Consider the following 19,836-nt stretch of genomic DNA (forward strand, 5'->3'; position numbering starts at 1 on the left):
TTTGGATAAAAAGCTTTAGGGATGTCTCCAGTAAACTACTGTTTTCTAGAAGTGTCAATCTAAACACTTCCTCATTCACTACTTACATTTTTACATCAATCTTGTGAGCGAAACCCTTTATTTCAAACTGCTCTTTTGTCTACAAACTGTCACACTTTCTGATAACTCCAAATCCAAATATTTTTACAGTCTCTGATCTGTCTGACCACAATCAAAGCCATCCCATTGGAACATTAAAAGCATTTGTTCACTACTCTATGAGTTCTTTAATGGTTTATGTGTATGGGTGTTTGAGCTGCAATTCTGTCTGGGTACCACATGCAGGCTTATTGCCCAGAGAGACCAGAAGAGGATGCCCTGGACTGGAGTTAGGGATGATTGTGAACTGCCTTGGTGCTGGGAATTGAAACCCTGTCCTCCAAGTTCAGTGTTCCATTTTTGTTATTTTATTTATTTGTTTGTTTGATACAGGTTTTCTCTGTATAGCCTGGAACTCACTCTGTAGACCAGACTGGCCTGGAACTCAGAGATCCGCCTGCCTCTGCCTCCCAAGTACTGGGATTAAGGCATGAACCACCACCTCCCGGCAAGTTGCCAGGCTTTTAAGAAGTCACCACCTAAACATGCTATCTACTCAGTGTTCAGTTTGCATTCACAGATAGGATAAAGAATGGGGGAAGGCAGGTGCTGAGCTTTCGGCCCCCATAACTTACTATGAGAGTTACTCTCTGGCCTTGCTGGTCCTGTTTAGCCTGTTTTATATGCTATTTGGATGGATCCTTTTTGTTCCCAGTGTAAAATGTAGTGGGGGCAGCTTGCAGGGAGCTATCCTGAGATGCTCTGAAAATGATTTTTATAAATCTGCTTACACCAAGTCTAATACTTTCTATCTTAGCTTATATTAAAGGCTTAAGGTGCACTCTGAAAGACTGCCACATGAATCCACCAGCTTGCTGCAAGATTGCGTACATTATTTCCTGCTACCAGCCAATCTTTTCCATGGCCCCGAGCTAGTGCAGCCGCAGTTATAGTTCCAGAGGCTAATCCTGCCCAGTCTTAGAGTGACGGGAACTCTTACTAGCTGCAGTTATGTACCAGTGATCAGATGACAACATGAGATCACTTGCTTGTTAGAGTTCAAGTCTTAAACACCTTGTGTTTTTGACAATTGTGGCAAACACTGAAGAAACCAGCAGACTTTTAAACTTGAACTGTTTATTTAGTCCACACCCTTACTGCAACACTGAGCATACAGATTCCTTCAAGTAGATTTTTTAAAAGATTTATTTTATTTATTAAAATTGTGTGTGTGTGTGTGTGTGTGTGTGTGTGTGTGTGTGTGTGTGTGTGTGTGTGTGTGTCTGCTTGTGGAGGCCAGAGGTGTTGGATCTTCTCCCGGGAGGTGGAATTACAGCAGTTGTGAGCAGCTTGACATGGGTGCTGGAAGCTAAACTTAAATCCCCTAGGTATAGATTTTTGTTGTTTTTTTTTTGTTTTTTTTTCTGCTGAGCCATTTCCCCAGCCCCTCAACTTTCTTTTTTTCTTTTTAGTCTGGTGAGTGGCTTGCTACCATAAGGCAAGAGTTAAATGGTGGCAAAGATCTAGGTAATGATTTCTCTTTTGTCTCCATGAATTCTAAAAGGTTTCTGGAGTCTCCCTCATTTGGAGTTTGTTGTCTCTTGTTTTAGGATGTAAAGAATGAAACTAACTGGATAAATAATTCTGTGCAGTGGGGTATGGTCGCCTCCATGTTATTTGAGCCTGAATGTGCGTGCATAATTGGAGAGATTATTGGAGAGAGAGTGTTTTGCTGTGGTAGATGTGGTTTAAATCCTAGCACTGAGCATAGCATTTAGTTTCTCAGCTTACCCACAAAATCTGTGACTCATTTAGTGAATGTGAAGATTTTTGTCCAGATGGTTAGGTTTAATTGTAAAAACTGGAAAGATTTCAGAGTACCCTTTGGGGGAGTGTGGGAAACGAGTAAACAACAAAAAAGAATTAGGAGTAACCATAAATCACTAAATATAGCATATATGTATATTTTATATTTATAAACACACACTCATATAGACTTAAATACACATACATGTATATGCAGGCAGGGGAAAGCTTAAAGAAGTGATTATGGCAGCACAAAGGGTTAGGATGTAGAAGAGTGATTCCACTTTAGTCTGATCCGAATACTCATGTGTTTAGCTTTCCGGAGTTCAGAGCAGTTTCCTCACAAGGATGACAAGGTCGCACTTCCTCATCACTGGGGATTCTTGGTTAAGGTCATTGGTTTTTTAACTCATTAGATATTAAAGTTGATTGTGCTCTCGCCTGGGCTTGGCCTAGAAGCCTGGGTCTGCACGTTCCACTCACATTGCCTCTGTGTACCCTGGAGATATAGGAACTTAGACTTCAGCATCCATTTCTTCTTCACAATTCTTGCATATGATAACCATGCCAGGATGAGTAAAATAATCCATGAGGATGCTTTCAAAACTACTCAAGACCTCCTCTGTCCCATCAGTTTTTATGCAGATGGGCACTGAAAGCACAGACATTGGCTCTCTCAGGCTTCGTAGTCAGGATACAGATGACCTAATTCTTTCTTTTCCCCAGGAAATTTTGTTTGAAGTTGGTAGACTAATAGACTCTATACTGAACTCTTTTTGTATTACCTAGATTTATAGGGAGAGAAAGAAATGATGTACCAATGTTTTCAGGAAATAGCCAGACAGACAGGGAGGCTGTGTGGTTATTGACAATGTTTGTTTTGTTTGAGTAAAGTGGACATGGGCTATGGAAAATGGTCTATCAGGAAGCAACACAGGTACATTTCTTGCACAAGAATAGAAATGTACCAGACATCAGGAAGTGTAGAGGAGTGAGCTCAGAGCACTAAATCGATGTGTTTGTTATGCTTACTATATACCAATTGCTTTCATAGCTGACGATGGGATCTTTAAAACAGCCTAAGGAATGAGACTGGGGTTGTTTTATGTGAAAGGAAGATTCAAAAAAAAAAAAAAAGAAAGAAAAGAAAGAGGCCATCCATAGTGGTATGGTGATTTTCAGGTTCTGAAAAGACATGTATAGGAGGAGTCAGGAGACAGTGCTTCCTGTGTGGGAGTTAAGTTGAAGTCTGTGAGGCTGTTATACCCACGGCGTTGGAGAACAGGGTTAGCCAAAAGTTCTCTACCCCAACTCGGAAGTGATCTTTGCCTTGCCTCCCCTCCCCCCCCCACTAAATTCCTGCAAAAATATCTTTCTGCTTCTTCTAATAGGCTCCTATCTGTTGATAGTCTGTTTTTTCTCCCTCTGTTTATCAAGAACTTTAACCTCTGTTAGCAGTCCATTGGATGGCTCCTAATGGTGATTTTGAGATAGTGCTCTCTCTCATCTGTCATGAATAGACTGATAAAGGCCAGGATAATGAGGCTCAAATGTAGGGACTGTCTGGTAGGAAGACAGGCTGGAGGGTGTGGTTGCTGTCTTCTGTAACACCCTTTGAGGAGTCCTCTTTTCTTCCTATGAGTCAGGCTGGTTTTAGAATCATTTCTCTATTCTTTTTTTCTCGCCCCCCGTTTCTTATTCCTCTTACCCTCCCCTTGTCCTTCTCCCCAACCTGGGGCCTCATTCATACTGTCACTGAGCCATATCCCCTATCCTTTTTGGTAGAGATTTTTTAATGTGGCATTACAAATGAAAGTGATAAGATTGAAGCAGAACGTGACATATCCTCCTCCTAAATTTTAAAACCTTTTATAGCTTGATGTAGAGAGTATGATTTAAAAAGAGAGCCAGTAAGCATGTAAGGCCCTCAGGATGGATGCTGTCAGTCATGTGTACTCTGAGACAACTTGAGGAGTATTGATGCTGTTTATTTCCATATTTTGTTTTTGTCATGGATTTCATATATATGTACGTGTGTGTGTGTGTGTGTGTGTGTGTGTGTGTGTGTGTGTGTGTGTGTGTATTGTGGTTTCTAGAAATTATTGCAGATTTATTATGAACCTGATAAGTTAATTCCAGGAATGGAAATAAGAATAGTGTACATTACTGATAGGGTGAGGATTGCCTTATGCAGTTCAGGCTACAGGAGTCCTAAGGACACAGTGAGTTGTAAGAAGACAGGATTTGTGCAAGTAGTGCAATTTGTGCAATTTATTTCGTTCCAAGTCTTGATTTGGGCAATGGGAGTTAGGATTAACAGAGCACACAGCTGCATTTTTTTTTCCTGCTAGAAATCTGGACTATTTTAAGATACATTGTGTGGTATACATTAGTTGAAGATGTGTTACATTTGTTTAATGATGCAAGGATGTGTTGCATTCTTTTATGTTGCATTTGTTTAACTCTGTGAAGCCCTGTTACTGTGCCTGTCTAAAACACCTGATTGGTATAATAAAGAACTGAACAGCCAATAGCTAGGCAGAAGAAAGGACAGGCAGGACTGGCAGGCAGAGGGAATAAATAAAAGGAGAAATCTGAGAAGACAAGATCGAGGATATAGAGGAGAAGGAGAGGAGAACTCCAGGGGCCAGCCACCCAGCTCTACACCAAGCTATGGAGTAAGAAGTAAAGAAAGGTATATAGAGTAGAGAAAGAGAAAAGCCCAGAGGCAAAAGATAGATGGGATAATTTAAGTTGAGAAAATCGGGCAAGAAACAAGCCAACCTAAGGTAGGGCATTCATAAGAAAGAATAAGCCTCCATGTGATTATTTGTGAGCTGGGTGGTGGGCCCCCCAAAAAGCCAAAAGAGTAAAAACACAACCACCAGCACAAAAGAGGGTCACTGGAAAAATGTAGATTCATCCTGCTGGTGAACTACAGGATGTTTCTTTAAGACTTTCAGTGGTAGGAAGTTGCTCAAATGGGAGAGGTTGAATCTCAGAGGCTGAGGTGACTATGGTTCGAAGTTGTATTATAGGAAGGAGGTAAAGAGCCCTGTCAAGTGTATGTGTGGGATGGGAGAGGAAGAGCAGTTGGAATAGAAAGAACTGTGCCAGCAGATCCAGCAAGTGATGCTGACTCGAGGGGGCTTGAGCTTGGAATATGGATTGGTTGGATTGGAAGTAAGCACTATTTTTGGATGTGCTTCCCAGCCTTTTTCTTGGCTGACTACAAATTCTCTTGAATCCCCTTAGATAACACACACGAGGCATGTGTTTAGCACAGACTGTGTCCAGATTGGATTGGGACCTGGGCCTAGCCTGGTCATGCAGGTCCTTGTAGGCCATGGTTAAGGAGTTCCAATTCTAGTTGGAGTAAAATGAGATTCCAAATTTTAAGCAAGGGAATAACATGATTTAGTTTGCTTTTTAAAAAACTTCCTTCAAACTGCTGTTCAGTGTGGGGAACTGATTGCTAGAGGTGCAGTGAAATTTGTTACAGGACTTTTTCAGAAGTCCCCATGAGACACAGTACATGCCTTTGTTAGTTTTAGAGTTTGGTTGAAAGTAGTCATGTTGTCCAAAGGTAAAGACAGACTAGGAGTTGGTCTGGAGCTGTGACATAGTGAAAGTTAAGGATAACGACTGAATGGGATGGGAGTGAGGTCAGTGGAATCAAGAGTTATGAGTCACTTTATTTGTTTCAGTTTTTGAAATAGGTTATCATGTTCCTGCCATCACCCTCTGAGTATTGTCAATGTGGGGTACACAAGCAGTGAACTCAGCTATGATACACTTTTGGCACAGCCCAAGGCAAATTGATGCCTGTGATGTTCATTTGTTCAGTTAGATGGTTATGGTTGGCACAGACTAGGATGAATTCAAGCAAGTTGACTTGAAAGTTGGTGAGTTGTGAGATCTCACCTAGAGAGTGAGTGTCCTTATGAAAGACAGAGACCAGAGCTGAGCCATGGAATATTAAGAGGAGCCAGGGACACATGTGCTGTGAAAGAGGAAACCCCAAGCAATCTGGTGTTTCTGGAAAGCAAGTTTAGAAATTCCACCCAGGTGGTTCTGATCATCTGTGCCAAATGTTGCCAAGAACTCAGGTTAAGATGAGAGGCAGAATCAATGGCTGCTAAACTCAACAATTGTAGTTCTTCCTGAAACACAGGGGCAGGGAAACACAAAATGTCATTGAAAGACTTAGGTTATTATTACTATTATTATTACTTGGTTTTTCAAGACAGGGTTTCTCCGTGTGGCTTTGGAGCCTGTCCTGGCACTCGCTCTGTAGAATAGTCTGGCCTTGAACTCACTTAGATCTACCTGCCTCTGCTTCCTGAGTGCTGAGATTAAAGGTGTGCATCACTACTGCCCCCAGTCTTAGGTTATTTTATAGATGGTGGGGAAAAATCAGAATATACCAATACTTTTTAAATGGTTTAACATAAGGACAGAGATATTAATCTAAATACTTGTTATTTACCAAGGAGGGGCTGCAGCTGTGGATGTAGTTCAGCTTGCACAAAGTCCTGAGAGTGATCCACAGTGTCTTCCTTAGCTGTAAAGCAAGTTCAAGGACAGCCTAGGATACATGAGACCCTGTCTTAAAAGGGGCAGAAAAATAAACATATATCATTTTCAAACGTAAGGAACTTTTAGTAGCCTGTTTGTGTGCTGCTGTGGAACTGGGTGGGGTGGTGGGTGGGATATAATTATACTAGAGTGAAGGCAATAAATGCTCTTTAATAGGTCTGAGGGTCAGGGTAGGGAGACAGGGTACCTGGGGGCTACCTTGGACATTTGTAGTTGAACAAGTCCTCTATTGTAGCATGAAAGATGGAGTATGTTCACACACAGAGGGTTGATAGAATTTGTGGTTAAAAAAAGTAAAACAACCCCTTCAGATTAAAACGACAGCAACGTGTACAGAGTTTTGCTGGTGACTGCATAGGCCTGGCACGTGCTGAGTATGCTGGGTGACTACACCCCTGGCCAGGAAGATTTTATTTTACCATCTGTGCCAATTGTAACAGTGTTAAGGGACTTAGAAATTTCTTTAATAGAGATGTTGTAGACAACACTTGTGTATTCAATTTTTTTCATTCCTCCTGTGGTTTAGAGATCTTTGACTGTTTTGTGTTCAGAATACACATGCATATGCATGTCTCAATTTATTTTTCCATTCATGCTTTATCCATATCTTCACTGAACAAGTAGTTTTTGAATGCCTGTGTCTGGGTCTCCAAAGCACGGTAGTGAGCAACTGGAGTCTCTGCCCTGTGAGGCAAAAATTCTAATTTCTTATGGAGAAACCTTTTTGTTTTATGGTGGTGTGTGTTGTAAGGGAAACTCCAGCAGGGGAGGATGGAAGAATGAACTGATAGAAGGGAGAGTTTCTATGTGTTTTTGCTTAAGTAGAACCTGAGTGTAGTCAAGATCCATTTGACCTGTGGATGGAATGAAGATCCCAGAGAACAGTAGTTCCTGAGATGAGAAGTGTTTGTGTGCCTGAGGAGATACAGTCTTTAGAGTGCCTTGAACTGGATGATGGAGAGGAGAGTACAAGGAGGTGTGGTGGTTGTGTGTGTGTGTGTGGGGGGCAGGCTGTGATCTCAGTGATCTTAGTTAAACTTCAACTCCATTCTTAGTCCTTTTGATTTTTCATTTTTAAGTGGCAAAGGAAGATGGAGGTATCTTGTGTCAATTATGCCCACTGATTCCACACGGAACTCTGTCAATCGTGAGGGATATGGGAAATGAGCAAGCGAGAACCTTCTTTAGAAGACATTGATGAAGAAAGGATTCTTTCCCAAGGGAGTGTTTCCTAGATTTTAAGTGTACACACACACACACACACACACACATACACACACACACACAGACACACACTTTATAAATACATACACTCTCACTCCCAGCAGCACATGCACACACACACTTTATAAACACATAGATGCACACACATAGCCACCCAAGCACACACATTTAATAGACACAGACACACTCTCACACATACACACTGCCTGTACTGTCACTTTATAAATAAAATTGATTATTGTTACATTTACAAACAACAGAATTAAAAAATGGTGGGTGAGGATATCTCTTGTTTTGCATCCCTCTACTTTCACACTCCCTTGGAGTCTAACATATCTACATGTTGGGAGTTGTTGCACAGGTTGTAATCGCAGCACTCAGAAGGCTGAGGCAGGAACATCCCAAGTCAGAGGTCAGCCTGGACATCACAGAGATGCCTTGTTGTAACGTGAGGTTTTTTGTCCCGGGTAGGCCCCACCACGATTTCCTGTTTGTCCCTGCTTATATCCTGATTCTGCCCAGCTACATTACTTCCTGTCTGACCAATCTGCCAATCAGTTTTATTCGTTAACCAATAAGAGAAACATATATACAGAAGAACATTCCCTATCACCTTGTCACAAACAGGCTTAAAACAAAAGAGCATGTTTCTTACTTTGAGAATGAGTAAATTAGTTGTGTTTAGTAAATTGTTGGTTTGTTTTGTTGAGTTTGATGCAGAATCTTGTATGTGGTCCAGGCTGGCCTTAAACTGGAGATTCTCCTTCCTCTGATTTAAGATAATTCTCAAATGACTTTAAATTTTTTTAAAAATCAGTACAGGAGTCTGGAAAAGTTGAAGTTGTAATTATCTACCTCATAATGGACACTGGGCATTCTTTCCCCAATACCTCATCCTTCCTAGCCTGCTCTCTAGAACCTAATCCCCATTAGGTTCCATGTCTTTCTTGAAGTGGTCCCTACCTGTCAATCATATGGATTTGTACTTCTCATCTCAGCACAAATGAGAGCACATTAAAGAGACCGATTGCTCATTGCCCTTTCCACTATGTTTTGGAAATCATTCTTTTACCTTGGATTCCACAGGTTTAGCTGCTCTGACAGCATGGAGGCTCTTAGCAGTATTTTTCAGTTATAAAAAAAAATGTCTTAGTGAAAATACATCTTTTCATATATACATCTCAAAATGTAATTTTCCTCCAAGCTGATTGTATGTTGTGGGTCACCCAACACTATGCAGTGTCTGCTCCATTACAATTTACCACCATGGGCTATGATTTTGTGGCTTTACTGTTAATCTGATAGCAATTCACCATTTCAATTTGTGTTTTTCATTGGTACAAGCCATTGTATGTAGCTCTGTATTTTCTTAAGCACTGAGAACTTGTAATCTTTGCCTGATTTTATAGTGAGACAGCCACTTCTTGACTTGAAAGTATTTCAGATGTATGTTAACTAAAGACACTATTTTTTTTACATTTTGCATATTTTTTTGCTTCTACTCATCCTTTCATACTCCCCTGAGGTCTAAGCAAGCCTCTGTGGTGGGTGGTTTGCAAAGTTTTTTATGGTTTATTTTTATTTTGTGTTCACTGGTGTTTTGCCTGCATGTATGTCTGTGTGAGGTTGTCAGATGCCCTGGAACTGGGATTACAGACAGGTGTGAGCTGCCATGTGGGTGCTGGCAACTGAACCTGGGTCCTCTGGAACAGCAGACAGTGCTCTCAGCCACTGAACTTTCTCTCTAGCCCCCTGCAAATATTTTTTCCCATCTCTTAGCTCCCCTGTGCAAAATTCTTAAAACTGTGTAATTAAGTCCATAATTAGTTTCCATTCATGACTGCTAGGCTATGCATCGGCTTAGGGGGACCTTTCTTATTCCAAGATTATCAAATTGTTTTCTATTGCTTTTCTAGTGCTATAACTCTCTTTTAAGTCTTTCTTGTTTGTTTGGTTTTTGGTTTTGTTTTATTGAGACATGGTCTCACTATGTAGTCCTGACTGTCCTGGAACTCACTCTGTAGACCAGGCTGACCTGGAACTCACAGAGATTTGCTTGCCTCTGGCTCGATTACAGACGTGCTCCACCATGCCTAGCTTGATCATTATACTTTGATCAGAGTTGTATATCTCAATTACCTAAGGAATGCTTAATCCCTCCTCTCCATTCCCTATACACTGAGTCCCAGGTGCCCTGCCCTTCTCCTCCTTTGTGTGCATTTGGATAGATTCAAGCCATTCCTCTGAAGATTCTCTCTCTCTCTCTCTCTCTCCCTCTCTCTCTCTCCTTCCCTCCCTCTCTCTGTCTCTCTCACCCTCTCTCCCTATCAAGAATAGTTATTCAAATATACTTTTAGAAAAGATAGCTCCTCACACAAACATCACCATATTACTATTTTAAAACACTTACGGTGTTTTGCAGATGTGACCAGAAGGGAGCTGGAGCTGGAAGCACTGACTGTGCAGGTCTAGCCCCAGGTAGATTTAAGGCTAGGACACATTTACTCCTGCTTCCTAGAATTTTGGGTCAGAAACTTCCTTGCATAAATGAACTGCTTAGGTAGTAGCTGAGCCGCACTGTGCTGTGCTGGCCCTGTTGGTTGAGTAGTGCAGACACTGGCCATGGCAAGGGAAGAAGTTTAGGGAGTCTCCAAACACTCAGTTGCATGGATTTCCTCCTCAGTCTTACACCTGTGCAGGTCACCTCTTCTGGTGTCCTGCGCTTTGACTTCTTTTATGATGATGGGCAAAAACCACTGTTTGGGGATCCTACTATCTGTTTCTGCTTTTCTTTCTTTCTGGGACTGAATTTTCTGAATGTTTGTCCATTTCCCCTGAGAGCTTCATCCCCCACCCCCATTTCTACTTTCAGCACTGCAGATGAGAAAGTCTTTTGTGTACACCTTTTCCATCTTGTCCTGTGATCTGTGTGCGCACATTTCCCTTGTGAGCCGGGGGGACCCCTGAAGACATTCTTACTTATTTTTATCCCTGTCAGTACTTGTTGAGCTGTGTGCTCCTTTACGGCAGTCACAGGGTAGAGGAGAGCCTTCATGGTGGCTTTCCTGATTCCGGATCTTTTTGTTTGTTTGTTTTTTGTTTTTCCTCTTATGAGATCATAGGCAAAGATACTGTTAGAAATGGTCTGGGTTTTTGTCTGTCTTGCATTTATGTGCATTTCTTTAAAAGTGCCATTATTTGTGTAATTGGTTGGATCGCATCTGCTTCCCAAGTCTGGTAAGGCCTGTCTGTTGAAGCTTAAAGAACAAAGATAAAGATGATGTACTTGGAAAGTTAATACTGTGTCAGAATAACAGATTGAAGTGATGTCCTGCATGTTGGAAGTTTTATGTCTGATGGTTTCTTTGTTAGCCACAAAACCCCTAGGGCTAAAATGGACAGCTACTCTTCCAAAAGTGAAAAGAAAATACCCTCAAAATTCAAAGAAACAAAAGAGATACCGATAGAAAAATTTACACCAAGGCAAACCTGATCTGCAAAGGAAATAAGAAGAAGGGTGTACGGGTTGGGGAGATGGCTCAGGGGGTAAAAAGGATGATGTGTATGAGTGAGAACCTGAATTCAGATCGTCAGTACCCAGTTAAGAAGCCAGGTGTGGCAGCGCTCACCTATAATTCTGGCCTGGGGTGGTGCAGACAGAATTCTCTTGTGTACTGGCCAGACTGTCTAGCAGAAATGGAGGACTCTGGGTCTAGTGAGAGACATCATCTCAAAACTAAGGTGTAAAGTGATTAAGGAAGACACTCAAAGTCATTTTCAGGCCTCTCTCACACCCCAACACACTTATGTACACTAAATGTGTACATATACATAATGCATAAAAATAGTCAGCCCTTGTGTTTGAAGTGTGATGAGATCTTAAGAAATCAAGCACCAGCTTAGCCTTTTCCCACTATGCTAAAATTCATGAAAGAACTTGGAATATTACCCTATCTGAGGTGCTTCTATCTATCATTGTTTGTGCTCCTGTGTAATCATTAGCTATAACTGTTGTTGAAAAGAACAGTGGTTTGGGTGAGTCATGTAGGGTAGTGCATGCCTTTCATCCCAGCACTCAGGAGACAGAGGTAGCAGATCTCTGAGTTTGTGGCCAGCCTGGTCTTTATAGCAAGTTATAAGTCAGCCTACAAGTTACATAGTGAGATCCTGCCTGTAAAACAGTTGAACAGTGGTTATATTTTTACCTTTAAATTACCCCTTAACTTCAACATGCTACCTAAGCGTATTTATTATTATTACTATTATTATTATTATTTTCAAGACGGGGTCTCACTATATAGCTCTGGCTAGCCTTGAACTCACTATATAGACCAGGCTGGCCTTGAACTCATAGAGATCCTCCCACTTCTGCTTCCTGAGTGCTGGGATTAAAGGCTTGTGCCACTATAAGTGGTTTAACAGTTTTTAAAAAATATACTTTCTAGTATAAATTCAGCCAATCAAATTTATGCACGTTTATGATTAAATGCCAGTTGTAGCTGAATGAATTCTGCAGCTTCTCTGTTGCATAGAAATGGTCGTGGCTCAGCCGGGCATTGGTGGCCAGACCTTTAATCCCAGCACTCGGGAGGCAGAGGCAGGTGGATCTCTGAGTTCAAGGCCAGCCTGGTCTACAGAGCGAGTGCCAGGATAGGCTCCAGCTCTAGGGAGGCTGAGGTAGGAGCAACATTTGCAAGTTTTGAAAAGCGTAACAAAAATTACAGGCACAACAGAAAAGACAGTTTGAGCAAAAACTGATGGAGAAGAGAATTCTCATACCTGACTGAAAACATTTCTTGGAATGTTCACTGTAATGAAAAAGTGGCACAGCCCTTGCCTGAATTACTCCTGGCTGCTCAATTGCCTCTAGGTTAACAAGTTAGGCTTTTAACTGAGCATCTTTGACTCCTGTCTCCAGGGATTAGGAGAAAGGAGAAACATACAAAAGTACAAACCCGAGCTCCTGTGACTGCTGGGCTTCTTCGCCTCTACAAAGTGTTTGAACCCAAGTACAGACTCCTTGATTTAAAATTGCTCGTCAACAAGCCCTTGAATTAAGTGACTTACAGGGGACCAAACAGCCCGACTACTGAGAAGTAACAGGAACCCCCTGCTTCGTTTCCCTTTCCTAACGGTTTCCCCACCACCCCCTGCTGATTTTCAAATGAAGAACAACAAATGAAATAATAGGAAAACACTTAGTAAATACAGAGTCTTTTACAAATGCAAGCACAAACAAATCTGCAAGTGGTGGGGAAACCCAGGCCACACATTTTGCCATGGCTTCTGTTCATATATTAGGGAGCCTGCTGGAACCCCACTAAACAATTAGTTGCCAGCTGTTTGCTTTAATCTGATCATTTACAAAAATACAGCCGTCCTCACTGGTAGCAAGTTAAACACTGCTAGAACTAAAATGAATGCTGTGTCTCTGATACACACATTTGTAAATGCTACCTATGTGGGTGGTGAAAACAGGTTTAATTCTAGTTCTAGAAATATCAGTGAATTTATACCTGTTTCCCTGAGAGAGCTGGAGAGAAGACATTAAAGTCTTAGCACACATTGTGATTTCTTCGACAATGGAAAGCACTGTGTTAATTTGGAGAAACTCATTAATGTGTAGGTTAGTGCTAGTAGTGCCTCTTAATTAAATTTCAGTGGAAGGAAGAAGTATTAGGAACGGAATACATAGGAGATTTTATAGAAATTCTGATTGAGGTAAGTCAGCGGCTTTTTCTACTGTGCATGCTAATTTAAAAATAATTCAATAACAATTCAATTTGTGTCATCCTGGCGTTTGCAAGGGGACATGAAGAAGTCTTGCTTGTCTTTATTCACCAAATAGCAGTTTGCAGACCCTTACAAGCTCCCATATGTTAGTGAAAAACATTTTCCAAGAAATTGGCAGGATTACACTTTGTAGCTGATGCCAGCTTCTTCCTGGGCCCAATTCAACAAAGAGAAAGCAAAGAAGAGAAGAAGAAGAAAAAAAAAATCCCTGTGTTAGTGGCTGAATTACTCTGACAAGCTTTCACATTGCCCCTCCTCTTATTAATATTCTTTTTGATGTGAGCTTGTAAAACAGAGGATTGGCTGTTAATCTCCAAGATCTCAAGGGCTTTTGGCAGTGGCCCATAATTGATGTGTTCACATGGCTGTTGTCTGACTAATGATTAGACAGTCGTGTTATCTACCAGCTAAATCAGTGTTGCTTATAAATCACACTTGATAAACTGAAGTTTCATTTCTTCAAAGAGTCCGTACGAACTGCCAGGGGGCATTTCATGATTCTCTGACAGCTTAGATTGGGTTTATTTTTCATTTGTGTTTGACAAAATATTAGACTCCCTCACGCAAGTGAGAATTTGTTTTGTTTCTCTAACGAGGCAGTTGGAGGATGATGCGAAGTGAAAGATGACCAGTTCTCTTCTAGAAGGATGTACAGATTGGGTGCCAGATGGAATTTTCACTAGAGTTGCCATTCTTCAAGGTGAGCAGAGTGCGGCCCGTGGCATAGTGCAAGACAAAGGGCAGAGGAAGTTCTGAGAATGTGGGCCTGTGCTCAGATTGTGACATGTGGCCCAAGCAGGGTAACCAGAACTGTGAGGTTACAGTAACCATTCAGTCACAGTGTGTGTTGAGCCAGTGTGTCAGGTATGACTTCCTTCTATGGAAGGCCAAGAAGAAGAAGAAGAAGAAGCCAGAAGGTTTTACAAGATGAGGTAACAGCCACAGGACTTCTGTCTGCTGTCCTTCACCATTCCCTGGGGACACTTAAGGCCATAGACACACCCTGAGTTCCCCATCTACTCTGGATATAGAAACCAGGTTGCAGGATGAATGTTCACAGTGGGCTATGCCTGGAACTTATGCTAAGTCATGGGTGTTTACTTAGCCACAAGCTCCTGTGGCTCTGAGCAAAAAAACGAAATGATTTTTCTTAGATCATCTTGCTACCTATGTAGACCAAGCTGACCTGAAACTCATCAAGACCCTGCCTCTGCCTCCCACCTGCACCACCATGCCTGGCTTGTACCCATAAATTCTTAAGACCACAAATTTTTAGCTTTCAAAGAAACGGCTAAATCAAAATTCTGATATTTTCAAATCTATTTCTTGTGTTTTTGAGATAGGATTTAATTCTGTAGCCTAGGCTGGTCTGGAACTCACTATGTGGCACAGATTGGCCTTGAATTATTGGTGATTCTCCTATCTCAGCTTTCTGAGCACTGGGATTACAAACATGGGACACTGTGCCTGGATAAGGAATGGAGTTTTGTTTGCTTGTTTTTGAGACAATGTCTTCCTATATGGCCCTGGTTGGCTTGGAGCTTACCCTGAAAACTAGGGTTTTCAGTAACCCTTTTGTCTTTGCCTCCCCGGTGTTGGGAGTAGAGGGGTGTGCTACTTATTATGCCTTGCTGAAAAGAAGTAAGACATATTACTTTAAAGAGAAACTTATGTAGTTTTGAGGTGTATTAGAAGTTGATTGCTTTACCAGAATGTATAGCTTTTGGGACAATGAGGTGGGTTGTTTGAGAAAAAGCAGTTGCCACCAAACCTGAAGACCTGCATTTGATCCCCAGGAGAGAATGAGAGAAGTTCTCTTGCAGGTTGGCCTTTGACCTCTACATGTGCACAGTTTGATGGTTCATGCTCCCCTCGTCCAAATAAATAGTGTTTTTTGTTTTTTTTTTAATGAATAGATTTATTCAGGGTAAAATCATGTGACAGGTATTGGGAAAGGGATTTGCTCATTTCGATCGATTGTTTAAAGAGATGTTTAAAAACCATTTCAAAGCATGAGAATGTACTGAATATCAAAGCTACTGAAATAAATTTCACCAGCCTATTCCTTCCCATTCAGTCCACCTCACCCCAACTCAACAAAATACAACTCCAGACCAAACCAAACCAAAGCCATGCAGATCTCTAAGTGCTGAGGTTTTCAGTACTTCATTTTTTTTTTTTTTTTGAGATTTAATGAGAATTATGTGAGTGTGTCCAGGAGCACATGGGTGCCAAAGGAGGGTGTTACATCCCCTAAAGCTGGGATTACAAGTGGTTGTGAACCGTTGGTTCTGGGAACTGAACTCAAATCCCCTGAAAGTACAAACTCTTAATTGCTGAGCCATCTCACCAGCCCAATTTTGATATTTTAATCCTAGGTGCTCTGTATTCCTTATCTGCTGACAGTGGCTTTCCATGAGCATTCCTTTTTCCTAGTAAATTTTGATGCTGTAATTAAAATTAGCACTACCATCAAGGACTGAATGCTTATTGATAAGTGTTAATGCTGATTAACAAAGGTACTTATTGCAGCTGCTTATCTCATGGTGATTGATGGTTCTGAGTAATTCTGTTTTTTTTTATTATTTAAACAAAAAACAATTTAAATGTAAGTTGTTTGGGTTAAGGTTATTAGATTTTAATATACTGGAAAAATACCCACGATTAACTTCAAGAAGATAGTTCTTTGGCTATTTAAATAGATGTTTAAATAGATGCTCCATTTAATTTTGATGTAGAATCAGCTATGTAGTGTTTCTAACAGCTGTACAATGTGAAAAAATGCATTAAGAGGTTTGGAGTGCAGTTTGCATTATAAAAATGTGTATGTAGAAGGGCTAAGTTAGGGCATTAAAATAAAATAATGAAAATATTTGAAGAGATTTCCCCCTCCATCTATAAATAATACTCCACCCATGAGTTTTATGAAGTGTATTGCCATTGTGGCAAAAAATAAGTATGGATTCTTTAATTTGAAAAGATGGCAGTTTTTCTTGGCTGATGATTTAAATGACTCAAGTCAGCTTGATTTAAATTTAGCTGAGTTTCCTGCTAAAACTGCAGGTGTTTCTTGACTAATTGGAAAAGTGAATAGAAACATGTATTTTACGGCAGGTAAGAGCAACTCTGGAGGCCACAAGAGTTTGATAATAGTGTATGGAATAAGTCTCTGTCATCTTTGGAGGGGCACATTGTATAAAATATGACTCACATGTTAAGAATTCCTGGACATTTGGAATAACCCTCTGAAAGGTGTAGCCATGAGTTCATTTGGAAGTCGTCACTTCTGCTTGCATGTGACTACGATTTTAGAACAGATACTATTTGTTAGGCATGAATGAAGTTGGTGAATGGTCCCTGAATTAGTACCCCACCCCCGATGTGTGTGTGTGTGTGTGTGTGTGTGTGTGTGTGTGTGTGTGTGTGTGTGTGAGAGAGAGAGAGAAGAGAGAGAGAGAGAGAGAGAGAGAGAGAGAGAGAGAGAGCTCTCCATTATGTGTGCATTCGGTCAATTTCAATTATCTTTCTCAGTCATTCTCTATATCATAATTTGAGATAGGTCTCTAACTGAACATGGAACTTAACAGTTTGGCTAGACTGATTGGCTAACAAGTCTCAGGTATCTGCCTGTGTTTGCCTCCCAGCAGTGGGATTTTGGGCACATGCTGCCACACTTAGCTTTTTACCTTAGTAGAACAAGAGACATGAACTCAGGTCCTGACTGAGCTGCCTTCCCAGCCCCTTGGAATGTCCTAATTTCATTTTATTTTCCTGTTGAGATTCACTTTTGTGTGTGTGCTTCCAGGGGTTTTTGTTGTTGGTTTTGAGATAGGGCCTTACTATATAGCTCTGGCTGGCCTGAAAAGGGTATCTGACCTCCTGGAACTGGGGTTACAAGCAGTTCTGAGCTGCCCCATTGGGTGCTGGGAACTGAACCAGGGTCCTCCATAAGAGCAGCAGTAAGCACTCTTAACCACTGAACTATCTGTCCAGCCAGCAATGATTCTTAGTAACTTTTCATGACAATCTAAATTCTCTTCTGAAATAAAATATATCTAAAATATGAATGTCTGGAGAATGTGACACTGTTAACATCTCCTCCATCTTTATTTGGGGGGGGTCTCTATAAACAAAAGGTATAATAAGTGTGAAAGTAAATATAAATTCTACCTTTGGTTTTCATTTGTATTTGTGATTCATAAAAATCTTTTTTTCCCCTTTTATTTATTTATTTATTTATTTAATTATGGAGGTGCTATTCTCAGTGCCATTTTATAGATGACATCAGAAGAATCTGACCAGTTTTCAGCTAGGGTTTTGCCCAGAATGCAGGATCTAGAGGAGAAAAAAAAAAAATCACCCTCTGTCCAAATCTCATCATAGATCAGGTTCAAAGTAATTGTAAATATTTAATTATAGATCCATTTCCAGGTATTTTAAAGCTTTTCATTTTTCATCATTGTTGGGAAATAACCTCTGGTTTTCAGAAACTGGAGTAGCAAGTCTGTCATATGCTGCTCTAGCTATGTTAGACTTGTGACAAATTAGACTCTGTGAGCTTGGTGCCCTTAGGGATCTTGGGTGGAGCAGGAGCTAGTAGGGGAGCTTGAAATAACTTGATACCCACAGGTTCTGTGACTCCTCTTAAGGTGAAGGTCACATTGTCTTCCCTCCTGGCTGCCAGGGATACACAAAAGGTTGAAGCATTTAAGGTTTTCTCAAAGACCATGAGTCACTGATGGAACAAAGGGTGCTGACACTGAGTCATGCCCTTTAGCCTGGATTGAGACACAAAGCTCCTGGTTGGTGAAGGGACCACACACCAGGGGTGGCCTGTGGCTGTTATGGTGAAATTATGGAAAATGCTTTAAAAAGCTAGCATCCCCATTCTTCTGGTAGATGAGAGACAGAGGGAGGTCTTCTGCTAGTCCCTGGTGGCATTGAGCATCAGACCTCTGAGACAAGCTTCATTTTAAATCTGGTCTCCTCCTGATGGCTGGGACCACACCACCATTCTTCCTCCGTTCTCTTAGGGTTTTCTGGATTCCTTCCTTACACTACCCCTTTTTCACTAAGAGCATCTCACCCTTCCACTGGTTCATATTTTCTTCATGCTGGTAATTACTGAAGTATAGCTCATTTGCCTTTGAATCCTGTGCCTGCCCAGCAAACATTTCCCCACACATAGCCCTCTCCCCAGGTTCCCCTTCTCGGAGACTGACTCTCTCTCCTAACGGAAATGGACACTTGAGACTCATCTTTGAGCTTGTCTTCATCTCCCACCTTCTCAAATCTTCACTCCGTCTCATGTTTGAACTTCTGCCATAGCACAGTAACATACATTCATATTCTGTTTTTCTCTTTCTCTCTCTGCCAACCCTTGCCCTCTCTCATCCAATGTGAGTTTTACCAGATAAGCCCAATTAATGTTCTCATTCACCTACTTCAGAAACCCCCATGCTATTTTTTAGCCTCAGAAACTCCTAGGTTCTCATCCTTGCCTGGACTCTTGAATTCCCTCTAGCCATGCTTGGCTCTCTAAACTGATAGTCCCTTAATTACTGCTTCATTCAGGATGGTTTAGATCTACAGTAGCCTCTTCTCTAGGCCAAGACCTACACAATCTTATAAATCCACCTCAGCACACTCCCTGCCCCACCCCCTCGATGCTCCCATAATGCCTTGGGCTTAACTGACCATCTGAATCCTGACCATAGTCTCTCCTCTGCAGTGACTATTCATCTCTCCTGGAACAATGCTTGCCACATAGAGGCACCTGACAGAAAGATACTGGATAAGAAGATGACTTCCCTAACAGTGAGGCAGCTTTCATTAGCAACTCTTACAAAGGGGAGGGCAGGGGTCAATACATGGTGCTACTGTCACAAAAACTAGGCCCTCACACCTTAGCTCACTCTGTATTGCTCTTACATGGGGTGCTAAATAATAATCTCTCATTACAAGCTTTCTCCCTCAGCACTGGATTTTACTGGCTCTTCCATTCCTTCCCTTCTCTTTTTTTTCTGAGACAGGTTCATATATAGCTCAGGCTCCATGGAACTAAAGATGACCTTGAACTCCTGATAACACCTCCCTCCACCTCCCAAGTCCTGGGAAAACAGACCTGTACCTCTACACTCAGGTGTTTGCTTTTATTCAAAGCAAAATGGCTTAGCATCATTTTTATGAGAAGAATTTTTAACTTCCCTTTTTTTATTGTTTCTTTTTTCTTTTTTCCTTTTTTTTTTTTTTTAAACTGAGTGTATCAGCTCACACCTGTAATCCCAGTTCTTTGGAAGCTGAAAGTTTGAAGCTGGCCTGGGCTACACTGTAAGT

The 19,836-nt window shown here is 41.2% G+C and overlaps 1 protein-coding gene across 6 annotated transcripts in view; it reads left to right on the plus strand.

Moving 5' to 3' along the window:
• The window catches only part of LOC100754481 (zinc finger protein 608), a 108,395-nt gene that overhangs the window by 14,678 nt on the left and 73,881 nt on the right, over positions 1-19,836 (plus strand). The window contains exon 1 of one of the 6 annotated variants that reach the window (XM_027400922.2): positions 13,952-14,200. The exons of 4 other annotated variants lie outside the window; for them this stretch is intronic. In XM_027400922.2, coding sequence (XP_027256723.1) covers positions 14,168-14,200 — 33 coding nt within the window. In that variant the 5' untranslated portion in view covers positions 13,952-14,167. Of the gene's footprint in view, positions 1-13,951; positions 14,201-14,251; positions 14,433-19,836 lie in introns of those variants that run through there. One more of the 6 variants, XM_027400921.2, reaches the window with a different exon arrangement.

This window comes from Cricetulus griseus, chromosome 2, assembly GCF_003668045.3.
Source record: "Cricetulus griseus strain 17A/GY chromosome 2, alternate assembly CriGri-PICRH-1.0, whole genome shotgun sequence".
Lineage (NCBI taxonomy): Eukaryota > Metazoa > Chordata > Mammalia > Rodentia > Cricetidae > Cricetulus > Cricetulus griseus.